Source organism: Pipra filicauda, unplaced genomic scaffold (assembly GCF_003945595.2).
Source record: "Pipra filicauda isolate LSUMZ 115617 unplaced genomic scaffold, ASM394559v2 scaffold41_size5083284_pilon, whole genome shotgun sequence".
NCBI lineage: Eukaryota > Metazoa > Chordata > Aves > Passeriformes > Pipridae > Pipra > Pipra filicauda.
In genome coordinates, this window is record NW_024104554.1 from 4,183,315 (window position 1) to 4,205,826 (window position 22,512).

The following is a 22,512-nucleotide window of genomic DNA, read 5'->3' on the forward strand; positions in this document are numbered from 1 at the left end:
GGCCATAAACTATTTGGCTATTGTAGATACCACTATGCAAACAAAGCCTCTAATTTCAGAGCATTTCATAGTACTGACAACTAAGGCCCTGATTCTGCAAGGTGCTTCATGCAAGCTATTTCGTGCCTGCATGGAACATTTCGCAGCATCAGAGGTAGTGATATGCAGATGGCTTTTAAGGAGCTTTTTAGAGAGTACATGCTTTTAAGACTACCTCTTAGTAATGAAAACAACGATGAAGAATCTTATGTAAACAAAATTCAAGTGTTTTCCACTTTGGAGACAAAAGTTGACAAACTTAAGTGAGAAAAATGGAATGACTCAACCTTACCAGAGCCTGAATGAGTTATTCTAACAGAGAAAAAGCCCAGCCACTTCCATATGTAAAACTTATTGCGACTACAGAGATGAGGTTGCTGCAGATGATGGGTTTCTATACAAAGGACATTATCATAACACCACACAACATGAGGTTGGAAATGCTAGGTATAACCTACAGTGCCCATTTGAGTATTGAGAAGTGCAGGAACAGAGCCCAAGGTGTTCTGTTCTGGCCAGGCATGCATGCTGCCATCAAAGATAAGGTATCCAAGTGGAAATCTGCAATAAATACAGGAAACAAAAATGCAAAAAAAACCCACTGAAACCACATGAGATTCCTAATTTCACTTGGCCCAAGGATCTAGTTGAACAAAATGGGAAAGATTATTCCTTATAGGTGAACTAATAATTAGGGACCTATGTTCCTTGGTTTTGTTTTTAATAATTTAAATTAGACTTGCACACTAACTTGCAATTGAAAAAAAACATTAAACACTACAGTTTGTTCAGTTTCTTTTACCACAACATTGCAGATAAGTTAATAAAACACTGTAATTTACAAATGGCTCACTCTAGCAACTTTTAACATTTCTCCAAATACATCGCATCTGGTCTTTGCAATTACATTTTCTATACAAAAGTTAGCTAAAGCATCAAGGAATTTCAGAAAGTGTCTACAGATTCAAAGGATACGTACTTAGCATCAAAGGAGTATTTCAACATAACACAAGGTTACTTACTAGGCTCAACAATCTCAGTATTCAAGAAAAACTGTAATGACAACTTCAATTAAGTTTCCCATGTAGGAAAAAAAGACATAAACAACAGGGGTAAAAAAGTGATAATAAGAATGGAAATGGTTCTTTCTCTTGCAACAAAGAGTAATTTTATAAGATAAAAGTGACTGAAAACTATATAATGGGTCTCAGTCTTGCTGCATTCTTATAGGACGACAAATGTAATCTCAGCAGGAAAATGGAAGGGAAGGGTAGAAAAGGGAAGGCAAGGCAAGGCAAGGCAAGGCAAGGCAAGGCAAGGGATAATACTTCTGTGCAGATGAAGCAACAAATGTACACCCAGGAACTGAACATCAGAAACACCTCAACTGGAAAACACAGAATGTAGGTAGAGAAATCACTTCAGCAGCTAAGCAGATATCTGCAGAAATAACTGGTTTTATTAGATAAAGAACTGTATATTGGGAGAGCTATCAAGGTTTAAAAGAGTATAAGTACTGATCAATGTCCAAGAATAAAGTGGTTACCTATCTAACAAGGGAAATGTTTCTATGGTGTTTTACTAATATATCTTACTAATTTTTGTTTCTGGATTTTAAATTTTTCTTTTAGAAGGCCTAATTTTTGCCAGATGTCTAAAGCAAGGAAGAAGATAGTATTATTTTTTCAGTAATATTTTATTTTATGTATTCTTAAGAATAAAAACAACAGAAGCTTCTCCATTTCTGAGAGGGTATCTCTTCTTCCTAGTTCTTGTCTAGCAAACTGCAGTAAAATCACATCAATAAGAATCAATAATAGGGATTACAGTAATATGGAAGAGCATCTCCTAGAAGCATGAGGTAAGGATATCATTTCTATCCAGAAAAAACCTGTATTTCATGGAGTAGTTTTTCCTAGAAGAGTTGTGGCTAAGAGGGAGAGTTTCAGAGAAGTTTACTTTTCCATCTGAACACCACTAGGATGACACATCTGGGAACAGGGACACAAAGATGAAAGGAAATTAAGAGAAAGAGTACCAGATGATCAGCAAGAATATGGAAATTAAGGCAGAGTGACACGGAAAAAAGATGGAGGCACAGAAATTCCAACTCACTTCCTTGTTGAGAACATGGAAAAATAGACTGAGCTCCTCACTTTGAGTTAAGAAGAGATGTGGAAATCAAAAAGCTTTCATTGCAGTGAGGGAAAGGAGTCTGTACTCCTCCCTGTAAGTGCCATAGGGAAATACCAAAAGACATGCACCACAGAAAACAATGACACGAAAAATCCACACAGGTGCTTTGGAACTGAAGAATCGGGCTTATTACAACAGTATTAGAGAATTATCCAAACTTATAGGCACCTACTCGAACTGCAAACCTTTCTGAGGTTCAGATTCTTTAATATAAGCACTAATGGGATTTTCCGGAAGAAAACTGACCCAAAGAAATGAGAGTAAATGTTGACAATATGATATTCAGTTCCATGGCAGACCAAGCTAATGCTTAGTTTTCCATGGTCTTTGAAAAACTGATTATTTTTACATCAAAGTAGCACTAAGTAGAAGTAAGGTTGTAATTTTCTGTGAGTCTCTGGTACTGGGTTCTCTGGTTCTCACATTGGCAGGACACTGAGTAGAAATGTTCTCAGCCAGTATGCTACATTTTGTCTGGGATTGATTTCTGATGATCAAAATGTGTCCTTTTAAAAACAATAATTAATTTTAGCCTTGAGCTGTTGTTATTGTTTTGTTAGGTTTGGTTTTTTAAATTTTGTTTTGAATAATATTTAAAGTGCTTCAAAATGTTGCTTTTTAATAGTATTTATAATTCCACAATGGAATTACAGTTTTGAAGTAATTGTAACTGTTAGAAAAAGCTGCTATGATAAGGAATAAATAAGGAAAACTGATAGGAAAAAGCCCCTGGGTAAGATTAAACTGGAATTAAGTTATGAATATTTTAATATTGGTAGCTGTCACTGGGTGGGCTGTTAATTGCCTTCCCATCATAGTTAAGCTTAGTCATCAGTATAGTATCCCTAGGTCCTTTAAAAATTAGTTACTTTTCACAAGTACTATAAACCAAAAATCTTAATACTGGAAAAGTTTGGATCTTTGCCAGACACTCACTTCTGTAGAGAGCCTTAAAGCTGTTGACCTGTTTTGGTTTGGTTTGGGTTTTTTTTGTCAGCAGCAGTAACTGAAAATTAAAGCAGAAGAAATTCTTTTATTATTTGGAGATCACTGACCACGCTGTGTAACTGCTTTGCTCTGCTGATAAACTATGCACAAAGATTCTCGTGTTTCCACCTGAGCTTCGGATGAAAGTGGAAAATCGGGCAATCTGCATGGTAAACCTGAGCAAGAACCCTTACAGATGAGAAGCATGGGTGGTAAGGAATAATTATGCTGACTTTGGAACAATTTAACTGAAAACTGTAACATTAGTATTCTGGGAGCCAGGATATGTGGGTGACGGAATCCTGGAGCCACAACTACCAAAAGGCAATACAGTAAGCATAACTGTTAAGCAAAATAAACTTTCATCTAACCTTTCTGGATTCTTATATTACTTGACTGATATTATTTATTAATATTATTTGAAATGTCTGATATTTTATATTTTAGTTGGGGCACAAAAAGAACCAGTGTGCTAGCAAAATTCCAGTTAGGACGCTGCATTATACAATATTTGTGTGTGTTGAACAATACACAAGGAGATTATGTATCGGTAAAATGTGATATAAAGGCTTTACCAGCATACATGTGATATTTGCCACATGGCAAAGCCACAGAAGTATTAAATCCTTCCAAACTACGCAGTCCAGAAATATGATCCCTACGCTGCACTATCAATTCTTCTACTGCACTATCAACTGTTCTCTGTACCCCACACATTAAGCAAGTATTTGCCAGAAATCTTACAGAGGTTGAAATCTTTATGGAGGACTGGAAACAACTACACTGAAAACATGAACAAGAAATAGAAGATGAAGAGATGAGAAGAGTACAGATTGGTAGGGACAGGACAGAAGGGATCTCAGCTTGGGATATAGGCAAAAAATGTGTGTACATTTCCCTCTACAGCCTGGGGCAGGAGCCAAGGTTACTGATCCTCACTACCCTTCTGCTGTCAGAAAACATGTACAAAATATACCAGCAATGTTCCCCACCTCCTCCTGGTGCCAGCCCATGCAGACCACTAAACCTTCTACTGCTATTTGTTATGACAGCAGTCCAGGTCACCTGTATAGCAGATACCAAAAGTTCCCATGGTGGCTGGTGGCCTGACAGAGTCAGTAGTATCCCATATTATGGAATGGCTTCTTATCAGCTTGCTCATTTTAGAAATAAGGAAATTATACTCCCAGACCTCACACATAGAAATATAACAGATGTAAACGAAGTACTTCACAGTTCAAAAATTTCAAAATCAAATTCGCTTATATAGCTTTGGTTTAGCTGCTTTGTGCATACTCGTTACATTTACATGATCACATCTTCTTCCCTCTTAAGCAGAGAACAAGAGCATAAATGAGAGCTAAATGAGTATAAAGGATGCTGCCTTCCATAGGACTCCTACTTCCCTGCTTTGAAATATATGTGAGAAATGCTAAAATACTTTATTTCTGTCTCTGTACCGACTTCACTGGATGTAGAGACAGAGGACAATAAAAATATAAATGTGATGGAGGCTGGAGATGGGCTGATCGGACAAGGAACTTGAGACAGGGAATAATGTAGAAAAAATGATGAAAAACAGGACAGAGCAAATGGGCCAAGTGGAAGCTGGGACTTTCGGGGTAGGAGAACGGATGTCTGGCTGTTCCGAAACACTGAACTCTGTCCCACTTTTCAGAGTTCATCCCTTTTCACAAAGGGTCAATCACTCATCATGTAGATCTGCTAAATTCCCACAGCTCCAAGCAAATTCAAGGGTACTTGGCTTTGAGACTATACAGTTCTATATAATGTGAAGAACTCTGACAAATTGAGCCCTGAAAGTATCCAACTGAGCAACTGAAATTATATGTCTAATTTTTCTGGCTTTAAAATGGGGATAATATCAACACTGACTTATGTCAGAGTATAACTGAAGATGAAAATAAATTAATTCTTTCAGAACTGAGATAAATTAATTAGGAAACACTCAGATGCAATGGTAGTGGCAAATGTGTGAGTGAATTAGTAGCTACATCTTCAGAGTGCAGTTTGAGAAAACTGCAGTGAATAACAGACAGGGCCTCACATGGGATAATGAGGAAAAGAGAAGAAATTCATTAGTTGCTTAGGCAGTGATTACTGTCTGCCCTGTGCAATGATTTACTGTTATCCTGTGGAAAAATACATGATCAGAAAATGAAGGCTTGCCATATAATGCAAATGCAAAAGTGAACTGAGTTAAGTAAGCCTGCTTAAAATTCTGGCATTTTCAAATTTAACAGAGTTTTATGTGTTCAGTAGGTATAACGATACCTGCTAAATTAATAATTTATGCTAAATGCTAATAAAGAATAGATACTAAACCTAGAAATATAACTTCAAATTATTTTGTTCTCTTTGCTTAGGCAAAACTTGAAATAGGTAGAGAGAATGGCATGAGACAAAAGTGAGGTCTCAAATGTGTTTTTTTTTTTCTTCCTGGTCTCTAGTAGATAGGTTTGATGTTTGAGAAAGGCAGAGGAGATGTGGTAATTTAAAAAGACAAGTAGAAACTTTATAAAGGGTTAAAGCAGCAAAGTATGTGCTGCCTCAAGAGTCACGCTGCCTCAAGAGTCTTATCTGTGTTTTGCTTATGCATTTACATTTCCTCCAATTTCTACCACTTGACCCATCACAACCCAAAATCCAGATCTGAATCTGAGTTTCTCTGGGGTGTGCATATCTTTTTCTGCTTATACTTAAATGTTTTCCCTGATCTCATTTACATCCCCTTTTGCATATCCCATAGCCTTCTGGCAGCATATACCAGCATGACCTAAGCTAATAATTTCAAAACATTATTTTTGACAGTGTGGAAAAGAATCTAAATTTTGCACCTATTGTTTACATCTAGCAACTAGGGTAGCTAAGACTAGAGAGCAATCTTATTCCAGCAGTTTTCTTATGCTTGCTTTCTTATTTTTTCCATGGTTTACATCAAGATTGTTTTTTTTTTTAATGAGGGTATGTACTGAACTCATGAAATGCTATTTAAGGTACTCATGTATTGTAAAGACAGAATATTTCTTAGCGTGGCAGCATAAGCTATCCATTCATACTTTTTCTAACCAATTTTCCTAATTTCTTGTGAACATCTTTCCATGTTAACCAAAGTACCAACTCAGGAGTACCACTATCTCACAGCACTAAGAAATGCTATAGCTCTTCCACACAGAGAGTTGCAGTAGAGTATATGGTGCAGGAAGACAGAGCAAAGCTAAATCTCACGATTCTCTAACGTCCATTGTTCACAATTTTTAGTCCAAAGAAATGAAAGGAATTGTAAAGAATTTATTTTAAGTTGGGGAATAACTAAGTAAACACTGAAAAACATAGTTAAATGAGAAAATGCATTAGACTGATAGCAATGATACGAACCTGGGGAAAATTATGCGTTTGGGAAAAACAAATTGTTTTCTCTTCCCTCCAATCTGTGTCTGAGAAACTACAGCACTTTACTGCTTGTGCAATCAGAAGTGTTTCATCAGTCTAATTGTATGAGAATTTTCTGTTCTAACTAGCAAACCAAAGTTCAGAAAAAAACTGAATTCCAGAAGTTCTGACTTTTCTCTATCCCTGTATCTAGTGAATACACAAAAGGAAATGCTACGTCAACAGATTTATGTATAGAGCCCCCCTGTATGGAATTTCTGTAAGAGACTTCAATGCATGTTCCAAGCAGGATCAGCCTCTTCTGCAGCAGCTCTCCAGACAGTGTTTCTAATTTCTGATACAACTATACACAATTTTCAGTAAAATAAATATTTATAAAGAAAATATTTGTTCTTTATATCTTACTTGAGTTCTTGTGAGCTCGTGGCCAGCATACTTCGAATGCTTTTGTCAGCCAAGGGACAGCCAGATAAACTGTAAGACATGGCAGGACATACAAGTATGTTAACCTTCTCATTAGCTGAACACTCCCAAACAAACACAACATAAAAATTAAAAAGTAAAAGTTTGTAATGCAGAAAAGCGATGGGGCAAGTGCTGTAATATTGAATTCTGTAATATAGTTAACCCTCTGAATATATTTAGTTATCAACATTACTTCCAAAATTACATACTGTAAATGGTCTTGTTTGTTTGTTTGTTTCTCTATGAACTAGTAAAATATAACAAAAATATTTGAGATTCCTGGGTTAACTACTTAAATGCTTAAGAATACTTTGGAAATTTTAGTAATCTATTTAAAAATAAAAGACGTTTATACAACACACAAATTAGCATGCTTTTAAGATCAACATATATTACTCAAAGGGTTAACACATAGTTCAACGTTTTACTTTGACAGCATTGTTGAGGTAAGCTGAAAACAATAAATTGAAAAGACAGAATCCACCATGAAAAAAATGAAGTCACACCTTCTATGTGAGGCGTAATTACCAGTCACATGACCACTCCCATCACACCCTGGTGTTGGACATCTGCCACCAAACAAAAACAAAAACAGCCAAAATAGTAAGTATGTTTAAAAAAAAAACTTTTAAAAGTTTCATTGTTTCCAGTTTAGCTGCAATGACTGCAAGGGGTTTTAAGCATCCTAATCGAAAAGCTGCAAAATGAACCGGTTTAAATGAAAATGGCGTCTCAATACAATATAGCATCATTAAGAACAAGCAAATACACATTAGCTTATCACTTTACTTAACTGGCAGTTTGAAACATTTATATGCTGCAAATGTTGCATGCTCATACTGCAAGGCGTATATGTATTCGTTGGTTTAAAAAAAGACAAAGAGAGAAAAGGTTAAAAGGAGAAAAATAATTTCACCTCACATTATGCTTACGTTATTAAATCCTTTTTGCTCTCTTTGCATTGAGGATATTTGGGTTTAGGACTTGGGATTGTAACTTCACCAGGATACCTTCTTTCTTCAAGTGCCTCTTGGAAAGGATCCAAATCTTCCGGCTACAGGCAAATATATACACATTAATTTCAGCTAGATGAGGTTACAACTTAGATAAAATAATAGTCATCAGGTGGTATCTCCTTCTTATCCCATTCTGATAGAGAAAAATAATGAAATTATTTTATATTCTTTCACCTATTAAACTTTTGAATTATATTTGAATATTTTGATGAAGACTTCACAATATGTGAACTATATATTTCATTTAACTAGAAAAGAAAAAATAAAGATAAACCCCAGCTTTTTTTATAGTTGTCATATTATTTTGCTCTAAAAGACTGCTTTTTTCCCTAAAGTCGCCACAAAGGAGTGGAAAGGCAAAAAAGATGACTAAATACAGTATCTTATGCATCAAAAAGCCACCTTAAATAACATTTTGAAGGATTTAGATAATCTCAAAAATGAAAGAGGAACAATCTTAACATTTACACACAGAATCTCAATCTGGGACAAATCTCAATGGATCTGTCTGGCAAAACAGAATTATATAGTTTGTAATTTACTTTACTGATGTATTCAGAAATTCAAACCCATCTATTTCAGGAATGTAGTGACTGAATGCAGGGATTCAGTGATTCCTGCAGATGGTGCTATAAACACCACAGTAGAATAAGGCAGTTCTGCCTGCTCTGAAAGATTCTGCTGCTTTAACTCACATTTCCTTGACAGTGACAGATTTCCTGCCCAGTCCAATGAAATGAGTAGCAAAACCATAAGTATAACCAAAGCTAGAATGTATTCGGGGTATCTAGTGAAAATGCCATATTTCAAAGATACTGAAAACAGTTTTACATTTTAATTAAAATTGGCAAGAGATGTGCTACACACAAATGATTAGCCTAATTTTCTGTTATAAGCCAAGAAAAATCAATCTATAGAAGTCTTCAAACAGCTAAATTGAATTGAGTGTAGGATTTTAAGATGCATAATGGTTAAGGGTTAAAACCTGATGGAGAAAAGCAGTGACATTGAACCTTGTCAGCAGACGTCTTCAGTGTCCTACCTATACTACGTTTTGAACAGTAATACTAATTCACTAACATATTTTCTCTATTTGCCTCTTCTGTTTAAAGGGTTTTGCTGTTGTCTTGGTATTATGAATCGGAAAGTAACACTGATTTCTAATATCCCTTCACTGTATTCTTGAAAGAATGTATTTCATTACTACAGGCCCTTACACTTAGAGCTATGAAGAGCATGTAAGAAACTTAGAAGATTAACTGAAACAGTTGAAAGTTTACATTACACTCTGCTGCTTTTGTTTAAATTGATTTCTAAGTAACACATGCCTTCAAATACTCAGCACATCATTTATAGTTTTCAAATTCAGGAGAATATCTTGTCTTCAGAGACGATTATCCCAGTATACAGAGTAACGTAATCTGGATATAGCAAAATGTCTTTACTGCAGAAAATATTTGTTAACAAGATGATGCTGTTAGAAAACATGATTCACATTCATGGTTCAAATGTTGTCTTATGGAACTTAGTCACAGATCAGATGTGTGCCAGAATGATACAGTCCTAAAGATTAACCAGCAGAAAGTACTTTTTGTAGAAAACCACCAGTTTTATCACATATTAATTTTGTTTCCTGTTTCTCTCCAAATTTTAGAAAATTAATGAATTGCCAAAATTAGACTGCAACAAGAACTAATAGATGAAAAAGACATACATTAATCTCTTTGGAATCATCTTCATCTATCCTACTTGGCTTCATTTTAGTGTAGTCCACTGGCAAGTCCCAGCAGTCACCCTCGTTCAGTTGGTAACACCGGTTATTCATCACGGCTTGCCGTTGTGGGGACATTGGCTCCAGTGGTGTCAAAATGGTACAGCAACCATCTCGCTGCCTCTGCTTGTTCATGCTCAGATCCAACGTCCCATTTTCATCGACTTCCATATCAGGATTCTGTCAAAATAAGAAAAATATTGTTAATTTGGCTTCAGTAAACCACTACCTCTTCTTCAATCTGACTGCCTAGCAGAGTGATAAAATGCTTTTCCATTCCTGTATAGATTGTAAGCATTGAGCCCCCTCCTACACATAGCATGATGCTGTTACACAACATTAATGCTGTTAAAGTAGATTTCTTCCTGAATGGCTAATCTGATGTTTTTGGGGAAAAGGAGAGAGTCTTCAGTCCCCCTTCTGCCAAACAGCACATAGGTGCAAAATCTCTTACATAAAGGAGAAATCTGTAAAGGTACTTTCTTGCCATTGTCTTTATATTCTTGATTTATTCTGTCACAGGTGGGTACCTATGAGGTAACATCTGCATAATTCTTGTTCTAAGTCCTGACATCTGTCTGGGTGATTGGAGTAACAAAAAACAGCTAGCATCAAATAATCTTTGTTTCTTTCTTTATTTAACATTACCAGTCAATGCTTGAATAGATAACATCAGAAAATTAAACAGGGAGGTAGGGTATATATAAGTCCTTTTAGACACCATTTGCCAATGAGGAAATGCATTCAAATTTCACAGCTCTTTCCCTGCAGATGAACACGTACTAACATTTCATATATCTATCTTGATAATAGTTTGTACCAATTTCTGTGACAACTGAGGTACTGTGAAAAATTGGGTAAGTACAGGCTCTGACTTTTTCTTTTGTAGAAATGAACAAGGGTTGTCTCTTATACTAGCTGAGGAGAAATAAGAATCTTAAAATGAACACAAAATGAAAAAAACTAAGGGCAGATAAAACAAAAATACCAACAAAGAATCCCTCATCCTTCCGAAAATGAAATGTTCCATGAGATATTTGGTTTCAAAACTAACGTGAATGTGATCAACTCCTTGTATGTCTGGTGACTTTCCCTCCTCTTTAGTAATAACAGAACTGCAAGAAAGCACTGTGAATGCAAATCTCTCTTTCTGAATTACTGCCTTTTGTCAGAGCTTATATCTAATTGCTGCTGCCAATTTAATTTAGAAAATACCTGTTTTTCTTCTTAGATTCATTCCTTCAGTCTCAATATAAAGTGACATTAGGAAAGAAGCCCTTTCTGGTTTAGACACAGAAGATTTTTAGCATTTTATTCCAGCTTCTCCCATCATGTTGATATAGAGAACAATTGCATTTATTTACATATGAGAGATTTCCCTCTTGAAGAGTACTAAATAAATTAATATAAAAAGCAGCATTTGAAAACAAAGTTGCTCGCCATTCTGGCTTAAATCATGATTATTACTAATACCTACTGCTACAGGTTTAATTTGTTATGAATGATCGAGGGGCTTTACACGATAAGGGGAAGCAAACCTTTGCTAACTGTAGAAGAACAGAACATGTCTGCCAGCTCAAAAGCTCTCTACAAGCACAATAAAAATGTTTCCTCTGCACTGCATCTGTCTGCTCAGCCATCTAGTGGTCTCCTCTAGGCAGCACTGTACTGTTTGCTTATGCATGTTAAATACTTATTTCTGAACAGCTATCAGAGCCAGAACTTAGAAGTTTATAATGAAAAAAATAATCTTCTCCCAAATATTTAATGAATGTTAATAGAGCACTGTTTTTTCTTAATGCAGAAATCTTAGTGACAAAAGCTTTTATTTGTATCTGTAGAGCCATTTTATAATATACTGAGGCTCTATGAACATACAGAACATTAGTGACCCTGCAATACTGTTAAGCACATTTAAAGTCACCTGCATAGATTTGTTCCTTTCAAACGTATTAAGAACTGTGGTATCACAGACAGGCAAGAAATTGTAGTACACAGTAGTATGTCTGAAATTTGTACTAAATCTTACAATCTTAGGTCCCCTTTGTGACTTTTAAATGAAAATACAGAGTTAAATCTTAATCCTTTCACAAAATCTATGAATTGAACTATTTTAACAAAAAAAAATAATCAGTAGTGCAAACAATATTATTTGAGCAATCCAAACATCTTTTATAATTATAGTAAGAGAGAAATCAAAAAAAGGAGTACATGCTATTAGTATCATCCTTTCATAAAAACACTGGGATTTCCTGGGATACTTGTGAGCAGTTTATATCTTTCTTTTTTTTTTTTCCTTGCTTTAGCAGAGCCACCAGATTATGTTAATTTCGAGGAGGGAAAAAAGGTAAGATGTACTAAAGCTATTCTTCTCTCTATCAGGGCCACCGAGCAAGTACAGTTAAGAGAAATCTTCATCAACAAACAGAATTACTAATTTTTACCCTCGCACAGAGATCCTGAGGCTTAGTGGAGAGGTTCTGAGGCATCTCCCTGCAGCGAGTGGAGAGATTCAGAATAGCAGTAGCAGCCATGTGCGCTGCCTCCATGTCATGAGTATAGTCAAAGCTGCTCTTGCTGCAGGTACTGCTGGCACTGCTGCCTCCACCACAACTCATATTGCTGCTGCTGCTAGGGGCATAACTGCTTGTTGTGCTGCTGGTTGGACTTGAATTCTTACAGTAGCGTTTAGCTGTGGGAAGAAATATGACAAGGATGACTCAATAGAAGGAGCATTCTGTATAAGTGAAGAGAAAAACAAACTGCTGGAGGTGAAATTTATAATGAGGAACAGTAACCAATGCGAAAAAAAAAAAGCCCGCAATAAGACTGATGGCTGTATTTCTTGATTTCTGTCTGTGAGTTTTTTATGCTACATGTGTGAACTTGTATGAAATAATCTCCTGTAAAAATCTGCATGATGTGATCATGAATCGTTCTGACAAACAGGCTGGATTTAGAAAAAAAATAAAGACACAGAAACACTGCTTTTACCCCACATATATAGTCAGACATAAGGTACAATCTGCTCAGCTCATTCATTTTTATTAATGACAGGCAACGTAACACTACAGGATCTTTTCTTATTTACATAAGCAAACCGTTAATTTAAGGCCTAGACTCCCCAGAGCTATTGGAGATCAAGCCCACCATAAGGCTGATGGGCTTGGCCTCTGGGCCACAGTGCCACCCATATGTCCACAAACAGCCCATGCTTTCTAAAAGCTTTTTTTCTTCCTACGTCACAGGCAAGTCTTATGGTAGTGGTCATCACAAAGGAAAGAAGCACTACAGAAAAGAAAAGGTCATTGTCACATGTGAGTTTTACCATGACTTGCACAAAGGCAGAAGCAGTGGCTGTTTAAATGGCAACAGGTACAAGTGAAATGTGCCCCCCCTCAAACAACCCAAGCACCTACAACTCTTCATAGAAACAGTCAGGATCAAGACACCCTTTCCTGCTCACACCGAGGGCAGCAATGCCCGGCTGTACTCTGACCGACAGAAGCCACAGGAGGTCACAGGAGAGCCAAGGCACTGACAATGCTCATGTCCAGCCTATCTAAATACAAGGCAGCACTGTTGCTGCTTTTAAGTAATGCTCTTTGCAGCCACAGGTATCATAGCAATAACGGAAAACAGCCCTATTAGCCCACTTATTTCTCCAACCCTCTTCCCAAATGAACTGTTTTAAAAGTGTTCATAAAAAACGCAAGAAAGTATGAGCTCACCTCCAAAATCTAAAAGTTTATGTATTTTCATTAAAAAAATAAAAGTCAAGGTCAGAGGATACATACATGCATATTACAGCAACTATTTTCCCTTAAGATGTAAATGTATACTGCAGAGATGAAATCTTATAGCACAGTGTAACAATAACCAACTAGCATGCTGATTAGAGAACTTTACAAAAAAGGTCAGGCCTTAGCTAGAGCTCTTCTGTGATGGGCTCCATTTAAATGCCAGACTCTTCAGTTGTATTTGTTGGAGCAGACATACATATAATAATGTGCTCCCATGAGCACAGCCCATTTGTGAACCACAGGCTGCTTTGGTAGGCAGGCAGGGTTCAAAAGAAGAATCTGAAAGCAAAATATCTCTGCTAGAGTTTATGTCATTCTCCTTTCTCTGAAAAAAAAATCATGGCGTTATTTTTACTGCAAAGGAAATAGTATTTCACTTAAATCATAACAGATGGAGTTTTCTCAGGAAAGCCACATAATGCACAGGGTGTGATTTTTTTTTTAAAATGAAGTGAATGCTAAACATTCATCACATTTCTTTGTTTTGAACACATTGTAGCACTACTGTAGCAGGGCATCCACTAATAATAAATTTGTGAACTGTTTCTCAAGAGTTTCATTATTAATATAGTAGTCAGTGGTGGTTTGAGTAAAAAATCAGCATTTATCCATTGTTACTTTGTTATAGTATCCAAGACGCAAGAATTTTCCTATACTTAAGGAAGGAAATAACTGAGTAATTCAGTTTCTACTGTGTTAACACAGCAAGCACCCTGTACCACTTGTCAAATTAGAACTTGTCAAATTAGAAATATTTTTCAAAATACATACGGACAAATAAGACTTTTGTCATTTGCAAAAAATGTTAGTCTTGTTATAGTAGGTCACATTTAGACAGACATAAGAGACATACTAAATGGGAAATTATATATATCTATATGAGAATGTGTGCTAAAGAAAGGGAGGGAAGGAGGCAGCTTTATACGTAGAACTAACCATCAAAACCTCATGCAGGCTCTGATATGGACTCCTCTGTGGCCTTGGTCAAACCATAATATCCCTCAAATTCATTTTCCCTATAAAGAGAAAGTTGCTTCTAAAATTTAGTTGTGTTGTGATTCAATTGCAAAACACTTTGAAGATGTAAAGTGCTATAAGCATGCTACACAATTATCAGCTTTCAGATGACCAATAATTTAAGCAAAACTTAGAGAGAAAAGGCCATGGTTATTTTAACTTTACTGTAGTTGTACATTTGAAGATGAGTCACATAACCCAGACTGTTCATTTCACATTAGTTTTTTAGGAGAAACAAAGACCATCAATTTCTAATTAACTAAATCATGCTGCTCACTAATAAAGGGAAAGCTGCATTGTTTCAATAACAGATAATTCTGCTTGATACATCGTCCACCCCTGAGGCACCAGGTTTTGGAAGCTCTGCAGTCCATCTATGATTTGTGATTCGGAGTGAAACCAAATGTGGAGAACACCTTTCCCATCAGACACAGGTCTAACCAGCTGCATACCCAAACTGCTCTTCCATCAGACATCCCTGGGGGCTGATTACAAAGAACCTCTCAAAGTCTACAGGCTTCTTTTACTAATTAACAACAGAGGAGTGGGAGAGATCCCAAACACATAAAAGCCCAAAGGAAGGTATTCGGAGTGGAATTCAATTCTGCCCAAGCACCTCCATCCCCATTATTGTCTAAATACTGAATGTATTATGTAAATTAATTACAGTTTCAACACTTTTTCCTGACCTATTCATTATAGGCTTCCTCTATAGGCAGAGGAAAAAAATAGGAAAAAAAAATGATTCACCTCCTTCTGAGCACTGCAGAAGGAGATTAATTAAATCGGAGACAGAAGGACCCAGGACTATTGGTGGAATGAGAGGAACTCCTGCCATTAACTGAGCAACACTGAAGGTGTTGCCATCACCTCTGCCTGCTGTGTCCAGCTGTTCTTATCTTTATTACCATATACCATAAGCCCAACATCCAATACACTATGAAACTGGTTTCAAAGGAAAAACAAGCCCACAAATACAAGATTTCTCAAGAATGATCAGATCATCCCACCCAACCAACAGTTGGTTGGGTATACATTTTCTGTTTGTTTTTTAGTAAAGCTTACTAGAAAAAAAATAACAAGGAAATAAACCAAAGGAGCTATTTATGTTCATGTCACTCACTGTACACTTACTGAACATATAATCCCTTTCTCTGATGATGAAAATACAGTACTAGCTGATAATTTAAAAAGCATTGAGATATGAAGTTATTGATTTTTCATATTCTTGGACTTTTTGTCTCATAGTCAGGACTAAAGCACTGTTTACCTGCACATTTCCAGCAAAACCTTAGGCTTACTTTCAGGTTTTTCAGAACTAAATCTGCTCTAATTAAACATGTTTGGCTGACATACATAATAGGTATGCACTCTGTACCTCCATAATGGCTATAGTAGCCAAGATTATTTTTTTATACACAAATATAAAATCACCTCTAAATACTTTAAAGTTTCTTGAGAAATAGTGGTTCTTTTAAGTGAAGAGTTTCTTCCTGAAATCTCCTTCATATTCAGCTATTTACAATAACTGTCAGCAAAATCCTTGATCCATTCAAAGTCAGGGTCAAAACTTTGACTAATTTCAGTGTGCTCAGGATTTCACTTCATCATTCTAAGAATTCAACTGATTTTCCTGAGCCAATTTAAGGCAAATATGATGGAGTACTTACAAAATTTCGGAGAGATGTGAATCCTAAAGATTTGATGAAAATCACTTATAGCGTGCAAAGAAAACTAAAATTAGGCCCCACCTCTGGGACCACTTTGTCAGGTCTGTCTGGCCAAACAGCACACACATCACTTGGAACCAGATGCAGTGTGTGTTGCCTCCTGCAGAGCCAGGAATATGGAACAAATCCATATGGAATTAGCCTTTCTTTGGCAAACAACCTGCTCCAGCTTAAATGGGCTTCAGTTGTTCTGAGTACACAAGAGCCCCTTATACTTGCTATACCAGCAAGTATAGTGTATATATGAATCACATATATACAGTGTCCCACAGTCCTCTCTGGCTCACATTACTGAGCAGTGAAGCAACCTCGTCCCAGTCTTATATCTAAGTAAAATTTCTATTTATATCAAAGGAAGATAAGTGTATAAATAAAGTCAGTGAGCCCTATCCCCATAGGTTTTTATTATTTAAGGCCACTGTTAAACTTTTGCTTAATGTTACATGTATTTTTAAATTCTGGTGATTTTGAAAAGAAAGTAGAGTTCGTTATTATTTGCTGAAAAAGAAGCCTTAAATGACAAAAATATGTATCAGTTTCCTAAGCATCAGTAATGTGATCTAAAAATAAGCTTTTTCACAGGATCCTTAACAATACTCTGATTCTTTCCTTTCTACAAGAGTAGATAGAATATATATACAACATTTAATAACTCATTTACCTTATATTAATGTACACTCATTACTTTCCTAACCACAGTCTGAGTCAGTGCTATACCTTTAATCCCATTCAGGCCCTTATGATACAGACATATAAGATGAAGGTATGAGAGAAGGAAAAAAAAGGCACTTTTACTAGTAGGTTGCCTTTCATGAGCCTTCTCCTTTCTGCTATAGTGCAAGAACATACCTGTTGATTATACAAGAAAGCAAAATATCCAAAATATCAGACATATGAAGGCAATGGGTGTAGCAATTTTCCCCTTCTCCACTTAACTAATGTCAGAGTCTGTGTTCAGGCAACAACATAAATTGTTGTGTATAGTATATGTTTTTTTGTGTTCCTAAACAAAAAATTTGACAGCTGCCTGAAATTTCTTATGGCACTATCAAATATTTTAACCAAAAAATAAATTGCTAGCATTCAAAAAAAAAAAAGAAAGAGATAAAGGCACAGTTTACATATATATATACACACATATACAATATATATGCATATATAAATGTATTGCTTGAAAAATTCCTGATGTCCTCAAAAGCTACAATCCAAATTCCCCTTCTTTATCCTGCTGTTCATTTTTCTCCCCTAATAAAAATCCTCTTGCCTGACCGACCCCATCCATCTCCTGAACTGAAGCAAATTTCAGCCTATTCCTAAACATGTTACTTATGTTAGGTTTTCAGTGAATCCAACTGGTGTATTTATGAGGACAAAATAAGCAGAAATGCCTCATTAAGTAAGTAGCAGTGATTTCTCAAGTGCAATGAGACCCAGGTTTTCTACCTCCATATCCCCACAGAGCAAGTATGTTATCTTTATGGGTTACCTGAACTACTGTACAGAGGCGAAAATCCTGATGTGACCCTTGAGGCCAGGACTCCCAGACAGCAACATAAGGACTATCTCTATTACTTAGCTTTTATTGCCATCTCAATACATCCCAGGAGCTTAATAGCTGGAGATGTTCTTTTGCCAGTGCAACAATCCTGAAGTAAGCACCGTATAAAACAACACTTTTTCAAAAAGGCCTTTAAAATAACTTACACATGACAGCATTCCTCATAATACTGTATGAACATGAAAACATGTCTTATTTGTATGATGTTTACATATACAACAACATGATCAACTGCAAACTTGTCTCTCATGTATAAGAGTGTGCACCTCCTACCATCATATCCTTTGGGGGATATATCCCTGGATTGCACCTTGGGAGCTATGGCTCTCTTGCCATAGGCATGGTTGTCATAACTGTTATATTCAAACGAAGTCTTAGAGTATTTCTCTAGTTCCTTGGCCAAGTTGGAGCGGGGTGTGGTGGTGGGGACATTGTTTCTGTAGCCATACTGAGGGATCTCCAACTGCTTAACAAAGCACATGGGCCTAGAAATTAAAGATATGTACAGTTTGTTAGATGCAGTTCAGTTTACTATGTCTGTGCATAATTTATAGTTCAGATTAGAAAATCTTAGTTATTTCTTGTACTCAAGAGACAGCAATATATTATTGCATTTCCTTAGTTTGGTTATTTTCAGCAGACAAACAATATATATTTTCTTGAACAAAGCCTAAACAAAATTAATTCCAATATCACTAAATGTATCCTGCAGCTAAATGTATTTTAAAATTCTGTTTTAAAATACTTCAGGGTTTCCCTTTCCCCGTGTAATTGCATCACACAGAAAACATTTTTTCTTTTGGGAGGTAAATGAAAGAGGGGCAAGCAGACTGACAGAAGAAGTTTGGACAAATTCCTTTAAATGTCAACAAGAAAAAATAGAACTGGAAGCTCCACTTAATTAATGGGGTTTCCTCTGAATTTCTTTCAACTTTCAACAGAGTTGTATGATGTTTTCCTGTGTGCTTTCAAAAGGAACTAGTCCTGTTTCATCCTTCAATATAAAATCCATGTTCATCTTGAGAAATACACAGGAGAGTCTCACAAGCTCTGTTGACTCTGAGCTGCTGCCTTGCAGGTCCTGCTCACCCTTAAATGCAAGGTTCTGGTAGGAGCTGCGATTCCTGATACACAGATGCACACCTCAAGGAAGGTCCTGAGAATGAATACAGAATAAAACTGCTTCAGTTTAATATCTCTTTCATTTAGGATGAGGGAGGACAGTCAGGAAAAGCCCTGACTAATGTAATTCAACAGTTGGAGAAACTCATGAAATCTCAGTGAAAGAATGCTGTAGTGAACTCAACTGACACGCTTCTTCTGCATGTGGACACAGAAGTCATCAGCTCTCAAAGCAGTCAAATGAAGGTCAGATCCTGCAAACCCTATCTATATAAGAAAATGTTACATGACTGGGTCATAGGAAGTAACTGCTACACAGTGCTGCGTGTCTACCTACTGCATTTAGCAGGAGGTGAGGATGATAAGCAGCACACCTCAGGTGCTTCTGCTGGAATCAAGCTTCATATAATCAAGTCTTTTTTATTTTTTTTTCTTCTTTACTGCATTTATAACAGTCATAGGATCATAAATTCAGATGAGACCAGAAGTATCATCATCCTGACTGACAAAATGAAATGTGATAAATAGTAAGAAATAGGTTTTGAATATTATATCATGTTTTTTGTGAATGAATTCATTTTCATAGAATTTAGCCGGGATATTTATGTAAAGATCACCCAAGAAATCATATTAGTTATACTACTCCCTTTGATTTATGTATGCTCATTCCTTTAGACCCTTCTTCCAAATAAAATACAGTGGGCTTATTTATACAATGAGCTGATATGAATAATAGTTTGATCCTGTCTCAAGATAATCTACATTTAGCTAAAAGACATGCAATTCAGATCCTGTACTGTCAATGAAAATCCGAAATTTCAGTGGAACAGAAGTCCTATGACTGTGATTTCTTTTTAAGTAAGAACTTTCAAATGCACGTGGGATGGAAACTGGGATGAAGACAAATATTCAAGAGTAAATCTTAAAACATCTCTGTCTGCCCATCAATTGCCTGCATGCAAATATTATAAATAGCTGCCAAGTTCTTCATCTTAAATACTTCAATGAATTCAAGGTAAAAGGGAAGCAGGAGACAAGATGAAAAGCATTATTTGAGTTGTCTATAAAACCTAAAACACAAGGCAGCTCACAAGCAAAGTTAAGATTGCAGAATAACTTCCTAGGGAGCTTACCAGCAAACAGGATGCTGCTTTTGAGTAGTTGTCTTCTTTCTATGGCAACTAACTTCAGTGGCTTCCCTGTAATGAGCCGTGGTAAAAGCCACTGCATATTTGATCTTTTTCCATCAAGTGAGAAACCGTTTTATTCCCTCAAAGAGTGGTTTGGGTTTTTTTTTAATTAATGGGATTTGAAGAACCTTTCTCCAAGAAACCTGTCTGGGATGTTGAATGCTGAGTTGTACAAAACTGAATTAGGGGCAGTTAAGATAAAGCCCACCAAAAACAATCTGAGGAAGGAAAGCAAAGTCAACAGGAATGACGAAAGTCTTCTGTAGAACTGTAATTCTATGGAACCACTGGTTTTTGAAAAGATCATCAAGATCAGATGAACTTTTAAGATAATATTCAAAGAATGATGTTGATAATATAGTAGAAAAATTTCTTTTTAAACACCCCTATCAGTTTTGAAATCTAGAAGACAGCTAAATACTATGAAATCTACGGGCTAAATGGGAAATTTTGGGAACTAAAGCTGCAGCACTTCCTCCACGCTCTTTGAGGCAGCGGAGAGGGATGTACCTATACTAGCCCACAGTTATTGCAGTATCCATGAAGAAATTCTGCAGCTCTTGGGGCATCATCAGCATAAGGCTGGTAGAATCATGCGGAAGTTCAGTTCCTTCACATGTATCCTTCACACTTCAGCTCCTTAGAAATAATATTTTTTTCTACCCACATATCTCAAAAGAGGAGACAATAACACAAAGCTGGGTACAGCTTTGTGTAAATGCAGAATCACATATGGATGAAGAAAAGGAGTGTAATCATATAAAAATGGTTCAAGGTCCTTCCCATATGAAAATTTAGGACAATTTTTCTCTCTTTCTGTCCTTCTTGGCAGAGAGCGGGGAACAGAGACAAAGAGCTAAGCCTGACATTATGTTGGAATCTAAGCTATACCTGGCATTTTTCCAAGTGTCCTGCCAAAAGGTGTACTCCCAGTTTGGTAATGCACATAGGGCTTCTGGTTTAATTTAAACTGATATTTACTAGTAAAAGCCTGCTGAAAAAACCAAGACTTACCGGTAAATATTAGTTTATTCCCAAAAGATACCAACTTTTTTCACATTGTTCTTAGACTTTGCACTCCAGCAGTCATCTTTACACCAAACAATGCCTAAGACAAAAATGAGCTTTTCAGCTTTACATGTATTTGCCAAAATAATTACCAACCCTCCCCCATGAAAATTGAGTGGGAAAAATACACTGTGAGAATTGGATCCAGAAGCCCTAATTCTAACTCTTCTTTAAAGGAGATATATATGTATATACAACGTATATAAATATAAATTCTCAGATTAGGTGAATGTGTGATGAATTCTGCATAATAATAAGTATTATAGTGATTTCTAATACCTTAAAACCCGATCTGATGCCTGGTTTGATTTTGACACATCACAGTTCTGATGCTTCTCTTGAGCTTTAGCCAGTTTCTCTGCTGCAGCAATAGGACATCCAGAGAGGCTGCAATTACAGAAAGGAAATTTAATTGTCTTGTCCTGCATAGTTTCACATCATAGCACTGATCCAATTACTCCTTCTCCTCCTTAGCCAGCATCAGGAAGAATCTGAAGGAAAAGGGTTTCCAAAAGCATTTTGATCATGTGTATTTTCTCTAGAATAGACTTCCTTTCTTCTGCTTTCAAATTTGCATGGTAGATCTTACATCTGCTCTTCTGCTCTGACTGTACACAGGTAGATTATTCATCCGTGTCAGCCAGTGAACGTACCAGTAGGAGAAGAGGATATAAAATGGAATCTACTGTGCAGCTCTGCTAGCAGACTTGTGACCTTCATGTATTTCCAAATGTTGCCAATGAAATGGCTCCTGAAGATGACTAAATGACAACACCATATAGGCCAAATCTTGTGCTGCTTCACAGTTAATTCAGTTCCCCTAATGCCAATCTTTCTGCTAGATATATAAGTGAGTGCAAAATTTAGCCCTGGGTCTCTAAATCTACAGTCAACTATGTTATACTTGGTGTTTGTTCATGAATTTCAGCCATTGAAGTATGCTTTCTAAGAGTAGATGATGTAACACGAAAAGCACTTCTGCACTGGAAATTCAATTAATTTGCAAATGCTGAACTATTCTTGAAGTGGCAATAATAAGCCTGATTCTTGTGGAAAAGATTTAGAACAGGAAAAAATAAATATATTGATGCCAGCAGATGGTGCTCTTAGTGAAGCCGTAAAACCTTGTGACCTGA

At 36.4% G+C, this 22,512-nt stretch overlaps 1 protein-coding gene across 13 annotated transcripts in view; it reads right to left on the reverse strand.

Annotated features, from left to right (window-relative positions):
* The window catches only part of MYT1L (myelin transcription factor 1 like), a 299,132-nt gene that overhangs the window by 47,557 nt on the left and 229,063 nt on the right, over positions 1 to 22,512 (reverse strand). For 6 of the 13 annotated variants that reach the window (XM_039385536.1, XM_039385537.1, XM_027726054.2 and 3 more), the window contains 7 exons: positions 21,656 to 21,763; positions 18,270 to 18,481; positions 12,333 to 12,580; positions 9,832 to 10,068; positions 8,034 to 8,155; positions 7,608 to 7,670; positions 7,042 to 7,110 (listed from right to left, as the gene is read on the reverse strand). In XM_039385536.1, the coding sequence (XP_039241470.1) occupies positions 7,042 to 7,110; positions 7,608 to 7,670; positions 8,034 to 8,155; positions 9,832 to 10,068; positions 12,333 to 12,580; positions 18,270 to 18,481; positions 21,656 to 21,763 (1,059 nt within the window). The remainder of the gene's footprint in view (positions 1 to 7,041; positions 7,111 to 7,607; positions 7,671 to 8,033; positions 8,156 to 9,831; positions 10,069 to 12,332; positions 12,581 to 18,269; positions 18,482 to 21,655; positions 21,764 to 22,512) is intronic. The other 7 variants (XM_027726047.2, XM_027726046.2, XM_027726043.2 and 4 more) reach the window with 2 other exon arrangements.